Source organism: Tigriopus californicus, chromosome 3 (genome assembly GCF_007210705.1).
Source record: "Tigriopus californicus strain San Diego chromosome 3, Tcal_SD_v2.1, whole genome shotgun sequence".
Lineage (NCBI taxonomy): Eukaryota > Metazoa > Arthropoda > Copepoda > Harpacticoida > Harpacticidae > Tigriopus > Tigriopus californicus.
In genome coordinates, this window is record NC_081442.1 from 2,507,306 (window position 1) to 2,527,327 (window position 20,022).

At 40.2% G+C, this 20,022-nt stretch overlaps 1 protein-coding gene and 2 long non-coding RNA genes across 4 annotated transcripts in view; 1 reads left to right on the top strand and 2 right to left on the bottom strand.

Annotated features, from left to right (window-relative positions):
- Positions 1-125: 125 nt before the first annotated feature.
- On the bottom strand, positions 126-1,074 carry LOC131878005 (uncharacterized). Its single transcript, XM_059223882.1, has 3 exons — positions 795-1,074; positions 648-730; positions 126-573 (listed from the first exon to the last, which is right to left on the bottom strand). Exons 1-3 carry the CDS (start codon positions 892-894, stop codon positions 244-246), a joined length of 513 nt encoding a protein of 170 aa, XP_059079865.1. The 5' UTR covers positions 895-1,074; the 3' UTR covers positions 126-243.
- A 10,010-nt stretch (positions 1,075-11,084) lies between these two features.
- On the bottom strand, positions 11,085-19,909 carry LOC131878085 (uncharacterized). 2 transcript variants are annotated; one of them, XR_009372952.1, is made up of 3 exons: positions 18,494-19,803; positions 11,784-11,984; positions 11,085-11,724 (listed from the first exon to the last, which is right to left on the bottom strand). It is a non-coding gene; the product is annotated as an uncharacterized LOC131878085 (long non-coding RNA). The 2 variants fall into 2 exon arrangements; XR_009372953.1 differs by lacking the exons at positions 11,085-11,724; positions 11,784-11,984 and adding an exon at positions 15,701-17,132 and having other exon boundaries at positions 18,494-19,909.
- Positions 14,360-20,022, top strand: part of LOC131878084 (uncharacterized) — an 11,742-nt gene continuing 6,079 nt past the window's right edge. The window contains exons 1-3 of the long non-coding RNA XR_009372951.1: positions 14,360-14,502; positions 14,568-14,688; positions 14,750-14,856. This is a non-coding gene — a long non-coding RNA (uncharacterized LOC131878084). The remainder of the gene's footprint in view (positions 14,503-14,567; positions 14,689-14,749; positions 14,857-20,022) is intronic.

Sequence of the window (20,022 nt, forward strand, 5' to 3'; positions counted from 1 at the left end):
TTCACTTTTCATAATTTACTCCTATATCAGAAACAATTATCATTTTTCCACACTTTAAATGTTTTTGCTTCATTTTTTTAGACTTGTTTCAGCAACCTCAATGAAATATTTTGGACTAAAATTCATCAATTTCAAATCCGGTGTCTATTTATAGGCATTAGTGATTTCAACATAAGACAAAAACAGCATAAGGACAAAATATAAACAAGTATACGATAAGTAGCTAAAAGTGTAAGCAATGAATTATGGTTCGCAGGTGACAGCCATTGCAGCATCTAAAATCGAATTAATAGCAGCCAAATTGTCCGCAGTACTGCCGGTCATGGTGGTCACCATCGCCACGGTACTTAGAAAATTACAAACGGCATTAGCTTCGGCGTTGTTGGTTGTGGCATCGGCTTGAGCAGTCATTAAAGTGTTTGTCACTGCCTCTGCTGACGTCTGAAGGGTGTTGGCCCTTGTCGAGAGGGTATTGATATCATTTTGGATCGTCGTCCTGGCATTAGCAGCTTGTACTACTGCAACACATCCAGCAATAATTGCCGCAATGGCTCCTACACCAATGATTCCCAACTGAAAAAAGATGACAAAAATAGAACAAATAATTGTATTCTTATGGAAATGAATAAAAGAATCCCAAATATTACCGAACCACCATCGCCAAATAAGTCAAAGCCTTGTCGACGAAGAGCATACTGAGGTGTATACGGGGCAGCAAAGGACTGAGCATCTGTGCAAAGGAAAGCTCAATAATAATTTAAAGTTCAGCTTAAAAGGAAATCCATTTCCATTACAATATTGATCTGCCACGGTGAGAGTGAAACACGCCAAGACACTACTAGTGAGCAAAAACACCGTCCACCTCATCCTGCAAACGAATTCTAACTGAATCATTTGCCTTCTTTCCCTTCGAAGCTTGTTTGCCAACTTTCTTTCCAACCATCGGTTTCTCGCCAAAACTCGGTTGCATTGACGCAAGTCACACGCCACGACGTAGTCCGTCCGTTCGTGGGCTCTGTTTCAATATTATCAACTTTGGAAACACCTCATCATTGTAATGTCTTAGACGCGGCGCAAATTCAATCTAGCATTAGTTGCTACATGATTTCTTCATAAAGCGCTCTCAGATCCATGTCTAAAATTACGAATCTGGTCAACCTACTTTCAGACATCTCTTGTTGGCAGTCAAAGCCTTTTCGCTCAAATTATCAAATGCTGATATCTCAATCAGTTTGTTTTCACATGCAATCGCCAAGCGGCTTACGCAACTGGGGTAATCTTCATACCTTTGGTGAAACTTTTATCAGTTTGCATTACTTCCATACTCTGAACAGAAACTCCAAATGTAACCCTCTGCCATGCAATGGCTCTCTTCTGGCACGTCTCATAAAACAGGTTTGATTGAGTTGTCCGAGTGCCTTTAGTGCTCTGATGTTTGAACTGATTTTGGGGGGAGACAAATGAAATATTCCGTAGGTTGGACTAGAGGGCTTGTCAGAGAAAAGTCACTCCAGCCAAGCCACTTGAGACTTTGCTTTGAACACATTTTGGTAGTTGGGCAGCAGGGTGTCGGGCTGAGCGACTTCTCTTGCGTTACTCAGTTCCAACCAAAGCAGACAAACGAGCCATCAACTCACTGGCTCCCTGAATTCGGTACTTGGTTTTTGAGAATCACGTAACTATATGCGTTCAAAGCCGATCCCATCGCACACACCAGGCAGCCGCGAGAGAACCAAAAAAATCTCAGAAATGTCGCCTCCTGTCCCACCACGGTGGTCAAAAAGCCTCATCAAGTATTGAGAGAAATACGCAAATCCCTCTTAGCAGTCTTATACCTCACAAAAATCATAAAAAAGTAATTTTGACGTTATTGATTTTTTGAATTCTGGCTCAAATGTAGCGCTCATGTGGCTAATATTTACAAAAATATGTTTGGATATTTCTGCTATACTTCAAGAAGGCTTTCTGAACCATTGTGGCAGTCGTCTCACTGGTGAGACAAGAAGGATAAGCTAATCACCGATCCAGTTACGGTCGTTTCCTCTCCTCTCGTCTCACCCATCTCATCATGGTGGTCAAAAAGCCTTATAAAATTTTAAGAGAAATACTCAGATCCATTTTTTCCAGTTTTCTACCTTGTAGAAGTTTACGAAACAATTGTGATCCAATCAATTTATTGAATTCTGGCTCAGATTAAACGCCCATATGTCTAAAGGTTCCAGGAATTGTTTGGATAATTCTGTCAATCTTCAAATAGGCTTTTCAACCACTGTGGCAGTAGTCTCATTGGTGAAACGAGAGGGGTTAGCTGATCATCCAAGAGTCCAATGTGTAGCTGGATTCATTGATGATCAGTTTAGCCGTCTCGTCTCACCAATGAGACGACCAAGAAGGTGGCTGAAAATCCGTTTTAAAGGTTGGCAGAAAACCCCATTCAAATCCTGGAAACTTTCAGGCATATGGGCGTTCAATGGGAGCCATGGTTCAACGCGGTGTTCCAAAAGCCCTATCAAGTTTCCAGGGAAATTCCCAATCTCAGTTTGGTATTTTTCTACCTGAAAACCCCATTGGGAACATCTTTGATTTTATTGCCTTATGCAATTCTAGCCCATATGAAAAACTTACAGAACTTCTTTCGCATTGCTGTATGAGGAAAGGCCAGCTTCGTTAAAACCAGTTAGAAACGCCAGTTTTGCATCACTGGCATTGGCATGCAAGTTTGTTTGCTGGTACCAGCGCTTGCCTAATAAAGCTGGATTCTTCGATGATCAGCTTACCCCTCTCGTCTCACCAATGAAGCGATTACCACAGTGGTTCAAAAGTCTTTTTTGAGTTTTAACGGAAATATCCAGGCAAATCTTGTTAACTATTATCCATATGAGCGCCAAACTTGAGCCAGAATTCAATAAATCAATCACGTCAAAATTACTTTTTTATGATTTTTGCAAGGAAGAAGACTGTTAAGATGGATATGCGAATCTTTCTCAAAACTTTATCGAGAGAAGAGGAGACGACCGCATCCAAGAATCCAGTTTAAATGTCCGAATAGACCTACTTATCAATCCAAATCGACCCTGATCCTAGTGGGGCTCATCTAAGGAAATGAATTGTGATTGCAAATCTAATCATTAGATAAACACCAATAGATGGCGCCCTGAAAAAAGCAAACAATTGTAAAAATAGAGCATAAATAACTTAGTTTTACCTCTTCATCGATACCTTCATCATTCATTGTTGGCCCTACTTATCATTTGATTTTGGAAGAGAATGTAGCTTGACCTTGAGCTAACGAAGGTTTGGAGTCAAATAGTTGCTTTGGTTAGCCAAAAATTGCACTTCCAAATTGGGTCAAATCATTAGATCAATCGAGGTTAAGGCACATACGTCACTCAGAATTGGCGCAGAAATTACAATTGGCTAGTTTTTCTTGAAAGATTGAGAGATGACCTCTCAGTTTATGCATGTAGCGCCACCTATCTTGTTATCTTCGTTGAATCGACAGATTGTAACAAGTGATAACATCGTCTAGCTCCTGGTCAGTCCAACGGCCCTTTCTAAAGGCAAATGAAATGAAACCGCAATTTTTTACCGATTGATCTTGACTGTAAAGATGACCTGGCAATTTGAAGAAACCATTCAACCTTTAGGAGCGGGATTGAATTCAGTTAGTGAACTTGGTCCTGCCAGAATATGCAATTCATGCCAATGAAGGTGAAGTGAGAGGCAATTTTTCAAATGCTCGTTTAGGCTCAAGCACATAGGAAAAAGTAAAATTAAAGTGACCTTCTCTTAAAAAGCTTCATGACAATGACCGCAGTGAGGAGCTTTAGACGGGAGAATCAAAAAGGCCCTTTCACGAGGAAAAGATTTATTGGCCAATCTTTTATTGTGCGGACATGTCGTTCTTCTTTGATCATACTACTGACAGCTGAAATACCTTAATTGCGATTGTGATATGATTGATTTCAAAGCCTTCGCTGAGCTGTCTCCTCGGAATTTTCTTCCAAGAAGAGCCAGGAAATCTAGACTTTTACCGCCGTAGGACAAAATAAAACTCCGAGGCATGTATGCACATTCCAATGCGAAGAAGTAATGTCGGACAAACTTTTGCATTCAATTTATGAACATAAGTGAATGTTGATTAGCGACATTGAGGTCGTTAATGGTTCAAAGGTTGGATTAACCAAATTCATAATGAGTAGAAAGGCGACTAATTATGTTTCACAGGCTTTGATTTGTAGAGCAGTCAGCAAACCAGCCGTGCTTACATTTTTTATTGTCAGGACCTCCAAGGAAATGACGTCACAGGAAGCGACTAATACCAGTTGGAGGTCAGGTCGTTCAACCTATCTTTGCATTCTGCCCTTTTCAAATCTTTCCGAGAACCACGATCATGAATCATTAAGTAATCTATGTATTAATCAACCCATTTCCACCACACCAGATGAAGTCTCTTACTTTTACTGGACATGAATGCACATTTCACAATTACTTTGTCGAAAAGCGATGGGGGTACCCTTGATGGTCGGCCAAATGTGCAAAACACACAAAGAAGGTCGATAAGTGGACATAGAATAGGCGAATGACAGGTCATAATGGAGGAAATTCCGCTCACAAGAGGAATGATTCTACGTCAACGTCTAAACTAGATAACTTGAGTCACATACTACGTACAATAGAAGGATGCTAGCCAAACTAATAAGCAAAAGCAAACGTGCAAAGCAAACTAAAACTCAAGTCAAGATGTTCCATTCGCCGACTTTACGTTTCATTGTTTGACGTTTAGTGAAGCCAAAGATCACATTCTTTTTGGGGAAAACCTTGCCCTCAATGGCTGCTACAAATTGTTTATTTTATTGAATGACTTTTCCATTTCTGGTGACAGGAACACAAAACAGACAATCTAAATTTGTATGAATCCTATTGATCGACCTTACGGATAACTATATTACCGGTCGCATAAAGATATGCTTCACGATGTCTTTGTTCCTTCTTAAGAATCATAGGTACATGTCATTACTGAGCAGTTAGATCCCCGGTCTTGATAATACTCTTCACTTTAGCCTTTCTTTCTTCTCCCCTAATATGCACTGGTAGTCATTCCCAAATTTCAACAATTCTGTGAATAATTTACTTCTTAGTTGCTGGAGGAGGGGAGCTTCTGGACGATCTTTGACGGATGTTCTTTTCGCCCGCATGATCCTTCATTTGACCGGTTGTAAGCGGATGATTTAGCCAGTCTTTTCCACAATGCCAAGCCAGCAGAGCTGCCCAACGTATTGCAATAGCGTCTATAGAAACCTGGTTTGTTTTCTGTAGAAGCTCCTTATATTCCACGTGTAGCCTTCATGGCCGCGGAGTGGAGAAAACTGATCTTATTGAAGACTGCCTCATTCGAGTCAAGCATCTCTGAAATGACCTCAAGTCCATGTCTGAGTTTCGAAGTAAAAACTGGTTCAACCATTTCCACGACAACCACTTTTGGAAGTTTCCAAGCTAGTCGACTTTCGTAATTCAGGTTCCCAGTTATTTAAATGGCACTTCCAAGACAGGTTCTTGCTGAAAGTGAAGCCAGGAAGCATTTTGGCAATTGATTTCTATGTTAGAACGTATTCTATTTGCAATGGCTCTTCGATGGGTCTCCCAAACATAAGAAACTTTATTTTTGACGCAATGGCAACAACGCAATAAGCTTTCATGATTTCAAGTGCCGATACCCTATACGTCAGTGTTCTTTTATTCATTGTATCACAATCGGCTTCTTCATTTTGCAAAGACTTGACCATTTGGGTGTACACTCAAAGTAACACGGCTCTCATAAGAATTTTACAATAGGTGATATTGCTTTATTTGCGACGGAGCTAAAAGCCTTTAGGACTCCTTTATGGTGGGCATATTGAGAAAAGAGAGTCACAGAACATGTTGCAGCTCAGGCGCCTTGAATTTGCGAATCTGTGGGCACTCCCGAGAGATAGGTCACAATTAATGATGGCAATGATATTGAGTGGGCAAATTCCTACACTGGGATCCCCACTATCGGATGACAGTGAGCTGTCCTCTAACTCCAAAGAAAAGACCAAAGTATGTACGGTTGCATCTAGTATCGAGTCTCAATGGGATATCGAAGAACGCTGGCTTTTGAGATTTAATTCTTAGAATGACGAGGACTGTTTTAGATAACGATCCGAAAATAGAACGTGTTCAAAGAAGTGATCTAGATACTCTGAAGACCGAGAGTGCGCAAAATATTATAGAGAAGAGGGCTGAAATGCATCAGCTTCTCGAACAAAGAAATCAATCTACATCGCCTCTGCTTCAAAGCGAATGATTGCTGCATTTTTCCAGTCATCCCACTTAGATTTGAATTTGGCAACCTCGAAAGTCCACGCCAATTTGCCATTCATTTCTTGAGAAGTGATCAGTTTGATCTCCTTTCAATCGAATAAAGCGAAGGAGAAGCTCTTTTTAGACTTTGGGTTCCAATTGATCTCAAAGTGAATTCACTGTCGAATCTAGCTTGTCACAGACATACAGATGTTTGCCGTGTTAGGAAGGGCTTTGAAAATAGATGAATTATGGCTGTGGTAAAATTGTTATTTCGGAAATCTCGAGTGGACTGGTACTTTTATGCTTAAACTTCCAATCATCAAACGTGATCTTTTCTAGTCCAACTAACGAGCGACCAAAATGCTAACCCTCCTCAGAAAACAGTGGTTGCTAAAAAACCGGTAAACTTCGCATAATTTTACTTGAGTCCTTGAGTTTAATCAAGCCAAAAGTGTAAAAAGGTTTGCAGGCCTCTCGCTCTTATAACCCTATCAATTCCAACAGTACTGAATATGGCAAAGGGATTGAAAGTGTCTCATGTCTAAAAGACGACCTTTGACTAATTTGAGGTCATAGGTCTTGGTTCAATTCAATGAAGTAGTTCGACGTACCAATGCAAAAATAAAAACGTCAGACTCGGGGCCTTGAGTAACATTAACGGGCCATTATCACAATTTAGTGCTAATTAAATTCCCATGGATACCATAAAAACATTAGGCAAGACTGGTTCAATGATATCCAACTGAACAAGCTGAATGCAACTCCTCAATTACTCTTGCCGTCAAGACGTCAAGACGTCAAACTAGGTCATAAAGGCACGTTCGTCGGTTTAAAGGCGGATGGATGTGGGCACCTACATTCGGGAAGCAAATCAAGTAGGTTTCAACTCTCTCGAAAAGAAACTTCCTTTAACCAGGAAAGTGATCATCTTTGTAAGAAATTTTTCCCATCCTTTGATGCTTAATTAATTTGGCCATTTTTGACCCATTTAATTAAAGCTACTTGGACTAATTTTAGGATCTACTGTAATGGAGCATTGGGAATTTGAACGAAAATAAAACCGCCCCTCAAATTTCATTAGGACCCTCGAATGCCATTTTTTTGACTCATTCCAATCAAGGTTCGCGGTTTACAAACCATCTGCTGATAGTAGATCATGACTAGATATTTATGGTTCTTTGGTGAGGGCATTATTACAGACGATATTCGAGTTTTTGAGCACGTTTAAAAATTATCTAGTAGCCTTTATTGCATGCTCTCAAGGCTTTTAAATATGTGCTTTGGTGTTGAGAAACCAAAAACAAATTTTTGTTCCATTAAAAAGTTGGCTGCCGCCCAAAACTGGGTACTAAGTTTTTTAAAACACAATGGCACATTAGACAAAAGGAAAGAAAATAAATATAATTCATCGTGCTAGTTTGAATTTCAGTATAAATATTCTGAGCGTATAAAAAGCAGATGCTTTCTATTAAGCTATCAAAATTAGCCTCAAACGGTATTCTTCTCAAACACCCTCGCAATATTCGAAGTGAGATAAATCGGCCTATAGTTACTGGGGAGCGACTTATCTCCCCCTTTAAAAATTGGAACAACATGAGATAACTTTTGTGCCGAGGGAAACTTGCCCTGATCGAAGATGCAACGCATCAGGTACGAGAAAACAGGAGCAAGAACCTGTGAGCATCTCATCAGAAATTGAGATGTCACACCATCAGAAAACCTCAAGTCCCTGATGACCGCTGAAGCATCTTGACCTGTGACTATGAGATCATCAATTTGCTCAACGTGACTAACCTTGTCAATCTCAACAGACTCGTCTTTAGAACAATGACTTGTTGCTTCTAAACTCAGTGGGGTTGAAAACACACTGAAGAACTGAGCCCAGTTTTTTAAAGCCAATAAGTGAATCTTAGATCGGGAAAAGATCAAACTTATGTTGTATGGTGCGACTTTTTCTCGATCCAAGATTCACTCCTTCGCTTTTAAAAAACTGGGCTCTGATCTCCTAGCATGTTAGTCATAGCCATAGAAAACCATAACTAGAATGCTTAAGTTCAACAGGAGCTGTACCGCATGAGCATGAATTCAGGTCAGCTGACGCTGGTGGAAATGGGACAAAGATATTTCGTTAAATCTCGCTTCAGGCAAGTTGAATTATTATCATGAAACGTTTGTTATTCCTCTTTAATCTTAATTTCTTTTGAATCTTACAAATATACAGGTAGAAAGAGTGGTAGAATAAAAAAAAACATGCTTTTTAGGGCATAATACACGTAACATGTCAAAAAAAGATTTGGACATTAGTAGAGCAAATCATGTACTCTATTGATTGCCCTTGTTTAGCAACGCATCTCGAAAATCTCGAAAGTGTAACAAAATGTATCCGAAATTGCAACGCAATGATGAGGCATTCGGAATTTCGTTTCAATCTCCCAACAATGTGCTTGAATGTGGGCGACATGATTGCGCCTATACGTAAACAAGGTAATTCCGACACCTCTGGAGGTCAGCCTGAACCCAGGCTTGTTCCTTGCGTTTCAGTTAAGTGTTTCCACCACATGGATGAAAACTTTAACTTGAGCCCCATTTTAACCTCTTCAAAATTTCGTTCTTAAAAATGTAGTTGGACAACTTACTCAAACCCGTTTTATGAAGCGTGCTGGACGAGAGCAATTACTTGACAAGGAGTCTTATTAGGGGTTTCTACTCTGAATTTGGACGAGCCGTCAACGATTCAAATTTGCACCATAGGTGTCCTAAGTAGCTTGACTAAGAATGAAACATTTTTTCCACCAGCGACAGCTGAGACGAAAACATGCGATCGCAGCGCCCTTGATCGATCTATATATGAAGTTATCTATGGTCATAGCCTCTACATTGCCAATGGCTTCCCCAGCAACCTCCATAGGCCCAACAGGGTGTTTCATTTTTCTCTTAGAGTTCGCATAAGAGAAAAAGCCTTCGGATTCGTCAAATTGAGTTTCTTTGTCTGATGTACTGACGCCACATGTAAAGTTGAAGTAATTGAAGTAAAGGACAATCTACCATCGAATATCCCTTCTCCCTATTGCATTTCCCAAGGCCGAACCTGAGAAGCTCTTGACATCATTTGGGGTGGCCATAATGACTGCCTTTGACTACATAGAGACACGTTGAACAAACGTATAAGAAAGAAAGGAAATGAGCAGACATTGCAAATGCAGGAGGGAAAGTGAAATGATGAAATCAGTCTGACTAAACCTGAACTATTTTTACGGACCAAACCTTTAAAGTGTCTTTGACCCTGTCAGACAGCAATTGATTCTGGTCTGAGCATCTTCAAAACTCAGAACAATAGGCATTTAAAAAGAGATTCTGCGGGCAGAAATTGGTCCATTAGGGCCATTGAGACTGAACAACTTGATCAAAATAAGAGTATATTTACATTAAAATAATTTATGTTATCCAGAATAAAAACTGAAAAAAGAGAAAATGGATAAACACTGTAATCATGCTTACAATCAAACGTTTGTGTTATCTTTCCAAAGCTTGCAATTTTCTCATAAGAAATGACTTTCTGTCTGTTTCTTTTTCTTGGCTCTTAGCACATGCACATTGATTGAGAAATGACTTTCTTCATGCAATATAACCAGGAAAATGCAATAGATTGAATTTGATCATATAGAAAAGCAAGCCTAAAATACTTAATCTTTCACAAGAAACGTTGTTTTGACTAGTGCCCTGTATTTAGAACTGCACGGCAGTGAGTTCAGCGCACAACTGCGGCTCAATTTTGAACCTTCAGTTTGGTCCCAAAACAATGAGTTTACATGGGTCCCACATCCAAGCCATTTTTGCAAATGTTTGTGCCTTAAGGGTTAGCTATATGGTTTAACTTACTCGCCAGGCATCATTAATTGTAATCACAGCAACAGCACTTTCAAACTATGTATTTTTCAACAGAACATGTAGAAAGTGGCTCAAATTATGGTGTTTAAAGCGTTCAAACTACGTTTAAGGATGTCTGAAGGGGGTAAATACAACCAAATATTACTCGGAGACCCACAGGTTTTCATTTTAATGCGTTTGGTTTGGATCCGGGACGCATATGAACACTTTGTTTTGGAACAGAATTGAGAGTTCAAAATTCAACCGCTAAGGTGCGCTGAACTCACTGTCGTACCTAGTTTTATCAAGTCTTAAGTAAGCTTAACCAATCTACATTGAATTTAATACATATTCACGTAGTGATGTGCTTCAACGATTGTTGAGAAGCAATGTTTCATGCATCTCATAACAGCTGAATATGTTATGTCCATCAAGCAGACAGGCATATCACATCAATATCTACCTTTACCTTAACAGTTTCTTTAGTGTTTTAGGTCCTTACTATAGCCATAGGTAAGGGTTGGCAAAAAGATTTTTTTCCAGGGCCAAAAATTCTCCAAAAACAATGTTTCTTTTAAAGCAAGAAATAATTTGTCCGACACAAAAAAACACTGTAACGCAAAGAGGTAAGGTTGTTTAAGTAAGAAAAAGGCACGTAAAATGACAGGATGAAATTAATTTGTCAAAATCTGGAACCAGTAGTCATAGAAAAAGTTTTCCAGGGCCCTGGTCATGGCAGATCTAACAAGCGACGCTTAAGCCATATGGTCCCCCTCTTTAACATATGGAGCACGTATCATGTATAATAGGTGCAGTAATTCACATTCTTCCATGGTCTAAAGTTATACTGATACTTATTCAAGTACTTCAGAAAGAAACGAACTCTTGGATGGACACGACAATCTCATAAATGTTTTAATCAGTCCAAAAATCACAGAAATCATCCAATCAACTGATTGTCACAACACATTGTGATTCAATATGAATCTGTAGAACTAACAATGACAACATCGCTTCACTTTTAAGTTAGGTGCGAGCTTTTAAAGTTTTCAATTGTTTGCATTTTGTCCTCAATATGGCACTCGACTGGTCACCACCAAACTTAATCAAAGTTAAAGTTGATGAAGCTTCGCAGCAGGCAGAAAAACAAGATAATTAACAAAAAAAATTAAATCGGGCTGGCAATACTTGAAATGATTTTCAAATGGTACACATATTCATTTCTAGCGCATCAATTATAGCGGCAACATTCATCCCTTGAATTTGAGCAGTGGCTCCAGCAGGAGGGAGTTGTGCGATTGCTGCCGCTGCTGCACAAACACTACTTAAACGAGCAGCGGTTGGAGATTGGGTCATGACTATTGAAGTCAAAATAGGGGATTGGGCATTTATTATGTTGTTAATATTTTCAGCGGTGGAAGTGGCGGTTGCAACATTGTTAGTCAAAGTGGTCCGAGCATTTGCTGCTTGAAGTGCTAAAGCCCCTCCAACGACAGCAGCCCCCAAGCCAACAGCTGCGGCAATTCCAAGCTGAAAAAAGAGGCATTGAATTCATCGTACCAACCCATTTCATCAGTTCATCAACTCACAGGTAGAAGTCCGATAGTTCCTTGTCTAGATGAAATAGGATAGTATGCTTCAGGAGGATTATATTGCAACTCTTGACCGTCTGTGGACAAATTCTGGTCGTAGTACGAATAGGGTACAGATTGGTATGTGTCTTGACCGCAAACGATTGTTAACGCCAGGGCAAATGCTCCCCCAACACATCTCGATTCCATGGCCAAGTTCTGGAAACATAAATGGAAGCGTAAAATGGTTTCAAAAATTTCAACATCAAACAAATGCTTTTTGCAATATAATGGAACTAACCAAAAGGAATTTCACTTGTGAAATAGATAAAGCAGTATTTCCATTCATTCTGATATGAACAAGCAGTTTGTGGGATATTTTTTGTACTTGTTAGAAAGAAGGTATTCTTCTATTTTACCTGCAATTATGATGTTTTACTACATGGATGGAGAAAGAAATGACATGTGCCGCAGAGATGGTAATTGATCTGAATGTAATTGTCGTCCAATATCCCATTAATATTTCTTTCAAAATGGAAATTTGTTGGAAACGTTACTTTACATTGTGGATTTATTGAATTCGCTCTCACTCTCCATCCTTTCATAGATGCCACTGCTGATCAGTTCCAACTATTATTGCCCGTTCTTTCAATTTCTAGCCTCTTATAACACAAGACGATTGACATTAGAATCCGATAGCATAGAATTATTCTCTCTTTTACTTTATTACACATGTTACAACCTTGATTCACGCAATGAGTCGTTGGATGTGATTTTTGACTCCTTTTGCCTTTCTTGAGCCTCCCTTTGACCAATTGCCTCGCATATTTCATATGAGTGCAATCGGTTACATAAGGAAATTATTTGTGTGCTCTTTCGAACAGTGGAGAATAGTTTTTGTGATTCCATAATCTTCTTACGCCCACTGTCAAACAGAGTCATGGGTCTTTTGCGCAATATGAGGCTTTTGGGACTAGTTGGACCGCTGCGTGTGTTTGGTCTTTTAACAGTACCATGAATGGCAAATTTCTTCGCAACTGCAATTGAGAAGTTACTTGCGATCGGGGGTAGGTAGTGCAACTATATCGTTAATTACTGTCTGTATATTCTACTAACCGATATTCAATTGGCAATTATTTTATTCTTGTTCCCGCCATCATATTTTCCATAGTTGCATTTTCCTTATCATATATTCCTCCACTCACAAACAATGAATATCGAGTGAACAGCCACCATCCGGAAATCTAACACGGCCTAATGAATTTTTAATTTTCATTTTTTGTGGTACAAGGTTCGGAGGGGTGAGCCTCGCCCGGCCACCGACACTAGCCATCACATCATCCGTACATATTTCGGATAGGCAATCTCAAAGTCCGAATCAGATTGGTTCGCTGTCTGTGGGTGTGGTTAGCGTCTAAAAGTTTCCTTGAGAAAGGTCGGGGAGGAGGATCGAACCGAGGACCTCTCTCATGCTCGGAATTGATTTGATAATCAAACCCCCGGAAGGCGCGATCCGAAGGGCTTGGAGAATGGGTAAGAAACAAAGACAGGAGGCGACCAATGATCCCCAATTTCTCTACGCCACAAGCGAAAACCGACTTGGACGCGCTAGAGAAAAGGAATGAAAATTCCGAAAGACTTAGACAAACTGTGTATTGGGAAAAAGACATGAAGCGGGGTTCTACTTTAATTCGGCTCGAAGTAAAGATAGATGGAGTGGAAAAACTGATTCTTGGAGGCTTCTATTGAGAGTGGTGAGATGTCCAATAGGATCCTTAACTCTCAAAGCAACTCGAAAGACAGGACACCTTTGGTAAAGAGGTCCAGTGAACATCATCAGGACACGTCGATGTGGCGGTCGCCCTGGATTTTAACATTGACCTATTAAAGCGCCAAGACCCCAAGGTCATGAGGTCATCTTCTTCTCCTGCTTCAATGTCCCAGTGTGGTATCAAAACTACATCAAAAATGGCATATGTTTAGACTTTGAAACTCGACTGTTCTGATTATGGAAAATTTATTTAGCTCAGGCCTGTCTTTGCTATTCCGTTACATGACACGCCAATAAGTCCAAAACTTGATGTTTTACTCTTATTCCTTTAATTCACAATCGTAATTGGAACTTAATCAGAAACGCCGGAAAATTGCGCCCAGTGCAGTTATATACTGTATTCAACGAGTTTTTCAGCTGCCATGCACGTGTCTAGAAACTGATCTGCTCAACTTCCTCTCTACACTTAGTCTTGCCCAAAAATTGTTTAAAAATTGGTGTTTGGGGCAATATTGATTTGATACCAAACCGCTACATTATTTACTTGATTCATTCCCCTTAATCTTAGTTTTGGCATGTGAGAAAAAAATAAAGTCCTACCTGTTTGGAGGTTCAGATTGCATTGAGATTGTTATGTTTTCAATTTGGCAAGCAAAGAACGAAAGCACTTTCGGAATGTGTCTCAAACGGCGTACAAGATTGCAAGCCTCTGATGCCTCCGATCAAGTGTACCTCTAGACTTTGCGTGGCCAGAGATAGGAGTGCGATGAAAATGAAAGTTTGAACTCTCTAGGCGTGAATACCAAGGACCGCAGGTTAACCCAATCTGCACTCTAGGATGTCTGGAATCAAGTGAGCCGAAAGACCGTCGTCACACTGCATCCGTAAGTAGAAGGCAGAGGCTACATGAACCAGAATCCAAGGATAAGTTCGACATTCGTTAGTCCTCAATGATCAACCAAAGAGGTGAGTAGTCATACTCACAGTTCGATTTTTTACAAGAGTCTCTGTGCAAATCGTATTCTTCGCAGATGGTTGGACTACTATTGGGGTTGAGTTGTTTGCTCCATTTTGGAGGTGTATTGGCTTTTGATTATGCCTACGAGGCTCCATTCACGCCTATAACATCACAAGACTCCCAAAATATTCAAGGTGAGTAATATAGAAAATGGACGTACGCAAATGCGTATTATGTTTCTTTTTGTTGATACAGGGACTGAGAAAATTGTGGCATCACAAACAACAGACTCTGATTTTGCCAACCGACAAGGGTTCTATCAACCAAATCCATACGACAGGCAAGATGGACTTGAAGCATCAGTGAGTAAAACATCCTATTTTCAGTATTTGACAAAAAAGGGAGTTTTAAAATACCCAAACGCCTGCATGCATCGCCAATCAATTTTCAATGATGCAGGATTGCAAAAGGCTTTTTAGAACTAGGTTAACGACAAATGACAATCAACCGAACTCAAATCTTGAAAAGCATTTTCGTGTCAGTTGATCACTCACAACACAAAATTCATCCACCACTCACAAACGTATTCAGAGTCAGGCTGTGATAGTAGACCCAAGAGAAATATTCCAATCAAACGTCCACTTTACCGTAGATTGGAAAGCGGTATCCAGTAGTGATAAGGAAGTCCGCAAAAATAAAACAAAAAATAGTCCTTCGTGCATTTTTCGATCGGTATAGACTTTAAGAATAGACGCAGGCATGGCGTTTCTTTACTAGATATACCTCAGGTTTGGCTAACGTAAAATACATATTTTCACGGTTAGTAGATTTGCCAAGAGCCAGACGCCAAACAAAAATATTAGTAACTCAATATAGACAACATATAGACAACTCATGGACAAGAGGGTAAAAAATGAAACCACACTCAAACAAAATATTTAAGATACTCTTTGTTAATATTTCTATTGCATTTTTCTTTATTTTGAAATTGCGTCTGAAATTTTGGTATCTATTTCTTTAAGTTTTGAGACTGAAGTGATAACTAAGCAAGCAAAACTTGATCCATTTGACTTGGAGTCTAAAGCATTTGAACAATCTAATCCTTCCTCATGCTAAACAAATGATTGATTTAAGTTCTTTGAATACTTGCCCGCCCAAGATCCTCTCCAAATTTTCAAATATCGAGGATTGAATCTGTAAAACTCAAACGCTCAAAAAACTGGTCTGTATTTCCCTAAAAGACGAAAAATGTGAACAACGTGTTTAACGATTGGAACACAAACGTGTTGTAAGCAAAAATGGTTGAACGCACAGGGGAGAACCTGGCATCTCCAGCTACACCTCCTACCTAGTCCCAAGGACTCCCACAAGGCAAGCAACACCTTCATGTCTTCGGTCGTCCTAGACCTCGTAGTTGTCCCAAATGAGCATTCATTGACACGCCCCCTGTGGGTTTCAGTAGATTAACGTGGACCAACTTTGTCTTCTGATTGGCATCTTCAATCAAAACATTCACCGCTCCCGCCTTTTGCATAATCTTGAGGGGTCCTTCCAATTCACGGTGGTTATATTAGCTGGGATGTTTCAAGCAAAGGTAGGATGAGCTCTTCAATCCTTGATACTCTCCGCCTATTGGGATGTATAGGGGGTTGACGAAGGAGTTCAGGTGTCCAGATGAAGTTATTGATGATTGCTTTATGAATGCGGTTGTTGTACTATGTACACGTTTATGTAGTTTGTAGTATGACAGGTGGTCTTCCCAGACGCCTATAGCCGGGTCTGGGTGGGCTCATGGCCGCGAAAAACGTAAATCACAATTGGCACTTTCAGTTTTTCTTGAGTTTAAAGTTTGTAGTCCAGTTAAATATGATGTAATTGAAGTTATTCATGCTTGCGATGGATGATGGGTGTAGAAACCAAGCTATTTATTTAAGCAGGGATCGAGCATCTCATTGTGGCTACTACAGTATTGAGGTTGGGGTTGAACTTTCACCAAGATTCTTCTCGGGTAATCCGGTTCATTGGGAGGCGAGAATCCACTCATGATCCGCCCATGGTGCAATTTCCCACCTCAAGGGACACGACAGGCCTGGTGTGTCTTTGCGTCAGCTTGGGCCAAGGTTGAAGATATGACCGGTCTTCTTCCAACAAAGCCTTCAACCATAAAATGAAGGCATTGAGACTGCGAGAAACGATGGATGGCATGATTGAACATCAATCATATGCCTTGAAGCTTACTAACTTTCAATCTTTCTCTTGGTATCCAATGCCTCCGAGGCGGTCATCTTCTCTAGGATCCATGCCACTTGGTTCGGTCACCTTGGCCACCTTCACCGACTTCTACGGCGTGGGTAGGTCCGTTTCGCGTTTCAAAAATCGATTGATCTATCCATCTATCAGTCACTCAGCCGCACAAGATCGATATCCAAGACCGTCGTGAGGGTTCATGAGTGGCAGATGACGGGGGGCTGGGGGTTGAGGTCAACGTATCTCAGGAATCATAATCTTCATCGTTTTGGAAAACTTTGATCTTTTGATACGCCCATTACTATGGTCGTTGACGTGCAGTTGGTCACTTCTTTGGTTGTCTGGCTGCTTGTCATTGAGCAGGAAGGCCACACAGAAGTTGAAAAATTAGCTAAAAGTGTTAACAATTTGAACCATTTAGAGGATTAACAAGCCAATCAGAAGAGCGGTTCCAGGGGATCATTGCCTTCATTGGACGTGAAGCCTGGCTGTCACTTAACTTTTAACGGGCTCACTGACACCGATAGGGGGACAAGTCTAGCTTGAGCATAGGTGAGTACTAGTGAGTACAGTCTCCTGGTGTACTCCCGGACCTCGAGTATATGCTTGGGTATGCTCAAGTCCCGAGAGTGTGCTTGTCCCGAAAAGCGCTCAATAATCGGTATGATACGTAAGAATTAAAAAACGAGTAGACTCGACAATGCTTAAAGCACACTAAACAATTTGAATTAGTGCGTCAAACATTTGACCTATTTTCTGGTCTCTTTGGCAAAGAGATAAAAGGAGCAACTTTTGTGAAATGCACATGTTTAAAAGTAGCTGAGACAAGTGCTGTAAATCACTTAAAGTATACTAGAATGCATCATTGTCAAAAACGTAGTCAATCAGTATTAAACGTATTCTTTCTTAGTTATGTATTAACGTGAAATTTCATAAACTTCTATTCGGCAGATGCTAAGTTATTACAACTTGAAAGTTGCGCTTTACACCTTAAAAGATAGAAAAATGGCCAAGTTGTGTTTAAAGATGATTGATTAAAGATTTCTTTAAAGCAAAAAGTAGCAAAAATGTCGCTTAAAACTTATAAAAGATGTAAAATTGCCTTTCAATTTTTCTGAAGTACCAAAAGGTACATTATCCTATCTTGTTCATAAAATATTTGAACGATACATGTGGCAGTATAACTTTCAAATTTGTCACTTTTTGCAATAATTCATTTCTACGTACTAGCGAGGTTTTTATTCAACGTTAACATAATTTTGTCGAAATTCAAGATGAAGCTTGATTAAAGTTGTGATTTACAAGTATGGCATCGCAATTGTGAAAATTGAAAAGTTATTTTGCAAGCTATTTCCGTTTTTTTTTTACCTGTTTCAAAAAGGGAAATATTTTCATTCATATTTTAGGCATAGAAAAAGCTTGCTATAATTCTTGGCAATTGCTTTAAGATAGAACCGGAGCAATTTGTAGTCAAATTTGATGCAAATGCAATCTTTGAAAGCGTGATATCTCATCATTACTCATTTGATTTGAAACAAACTGTAGTTGGAAACTCAAGTAAGGTTACTCCCAACATCTTTTGACTACGTTTTTAAAAACATTATCTCTGTGTTTAAGTGGATTAATGTACTAATCTGAGCTAACATACGAGATAATGTTTTACAACAGTTGTTCCTTTTGTTTCAATAACAATAAAAATCTTTACTAGAAGTCTTGGCATTTGTACAAAATATTTTTCAGTGTTGTGCGTACCACCAGTTAGTTTGCTAACTTCTTCCACGTTCCCTGATTCCTGTACTGAAACTTCTTCCAAATATACCGTCTCCCCCAACATCATATTGATAGGCCTTTGTTTTCAATCGTTTGTCGCACTCCATCTTTCTTTTGACTCCTGTCTTTCTCGTATTTGATCGACAGTCCATAATTCTTTGGTGAAGTTTGTTGAGATTCAATTGGTCTTCCGATCTTTTCACCCTGAATTTCACATCCACTGATAATCTCATGTTCCGCCCAAGCACGGCTTCACGTGGAGACATACCACTTGCCTCGTGCACTGTGGCTCTCTGTATGCCATTAACGTACTTGAGAGCTTGGCTGACCAATCACTCTGATCTTTTCTGACCATAACTCGGAATAGGTTCAACAGAGACCGATTAAATCGTTCAACTGGGTTCGATTGATGATCATAGGGCGAGATGAAGTGAGGTCTTGTTTCCACTGAAGTCAAGAAATCCACTAACTCCTTTGATTCCATGTCTGAACCCCGATCAAGAACACTTTGTTGCGGGACCCCAAATCAAGCAAACAAGTCTTCTTTCATCCATTCCACCAGGACGCCACCCATGAGTGCCGTTACAGCCTTACCCTCTGCCCATTTGGGAAAAGAATCCATCGCCACCGCAATATAGTTAAATCCACTTGATACTGGTAAAGGCCCAATCACATCAATCGCCACTCTCTGAAAAGGCTCACCAAAAATGTCGCCCACCCCAATTAGAGGTTCAAAGGGCAGGTACAGGCAGAAAATCTTCATTCATGGCACACAGTTTGTCCTCTAAGGCATCTTTTTACTTGCTTTGCCATCCGTGGCCAATAAATCCGGGATAGTGCACTCGCAAGCACTTTATTTAGACCAACATGTCCCAAACAGGTGTACAACTCGTCCCAGATTTGTGTTTTCATCCTTTTAGGGATAACTACACATACCCTGTCGTCCGAAACATAGAACTCCATTGAAATTTGCTGGGCTGTAATCTGACGAGATCTTGCAGATTGGTTTCATTTTCTTACTCGTTCTTCACCTTCTCAACACTTTTCGCAATCTTGGCTACTGCAGCAGCCCTTAACAAGCAATCGTCATCATCATTGGCCACTCCTGGGATGTGTTCCACGTCGAACTCCAGCTCAGCCAATCTCAACGCCCATCTCCCCAACTTGCCTCTGCAATCTATCTTGCTCTGGAGACACGCTAACAGCTTGTGATCGGTTTGCAACAGAAACTTGTTTCCCAGTAGGAAATGTCGCCGGCGATCAATAGCAAGGCAAAAACGATGGCCCGATGACCGAGTATCGCTTCTCTGCTTCTGAGAATTTCTTCGATGCATACACAATCACCACTCGGCCATTCTCTTCATTTTGAAGCAGCACTACTCCCACACCGATCAAGCTAGCATCCATTTTGGCATTGANACTTTTCGCAATCTTGGCTACTGCAGCAGCCCTTAACAAGCAATCGTCATCATCATTGGCCACTCCTGGGATGTGTTCCACGTCGAACTCCA

Coding starts and splice junctions, on each gene's coding strand:
- LOC131878005 (XM_059223882.1), bottom strand. CDS start 894: ATGATTCAGTTAGAATTCGTTTGCAGGATGAGGTGGACGGTGTTTTTG. Junction 731..794: donor CACCGTGGCAGATCAATATT/GTAATGGAAATG, acceptor TCCTTTGCACAG/ATGCTCAGTCCTTTGCTGCC. Junction 574..647: donor TATTTGGCGATGGTGGTTCG/GTAATATTTGGG, acceptor ATCTTTTTTCAG/TTGGGAATCATTGGTGTAGG.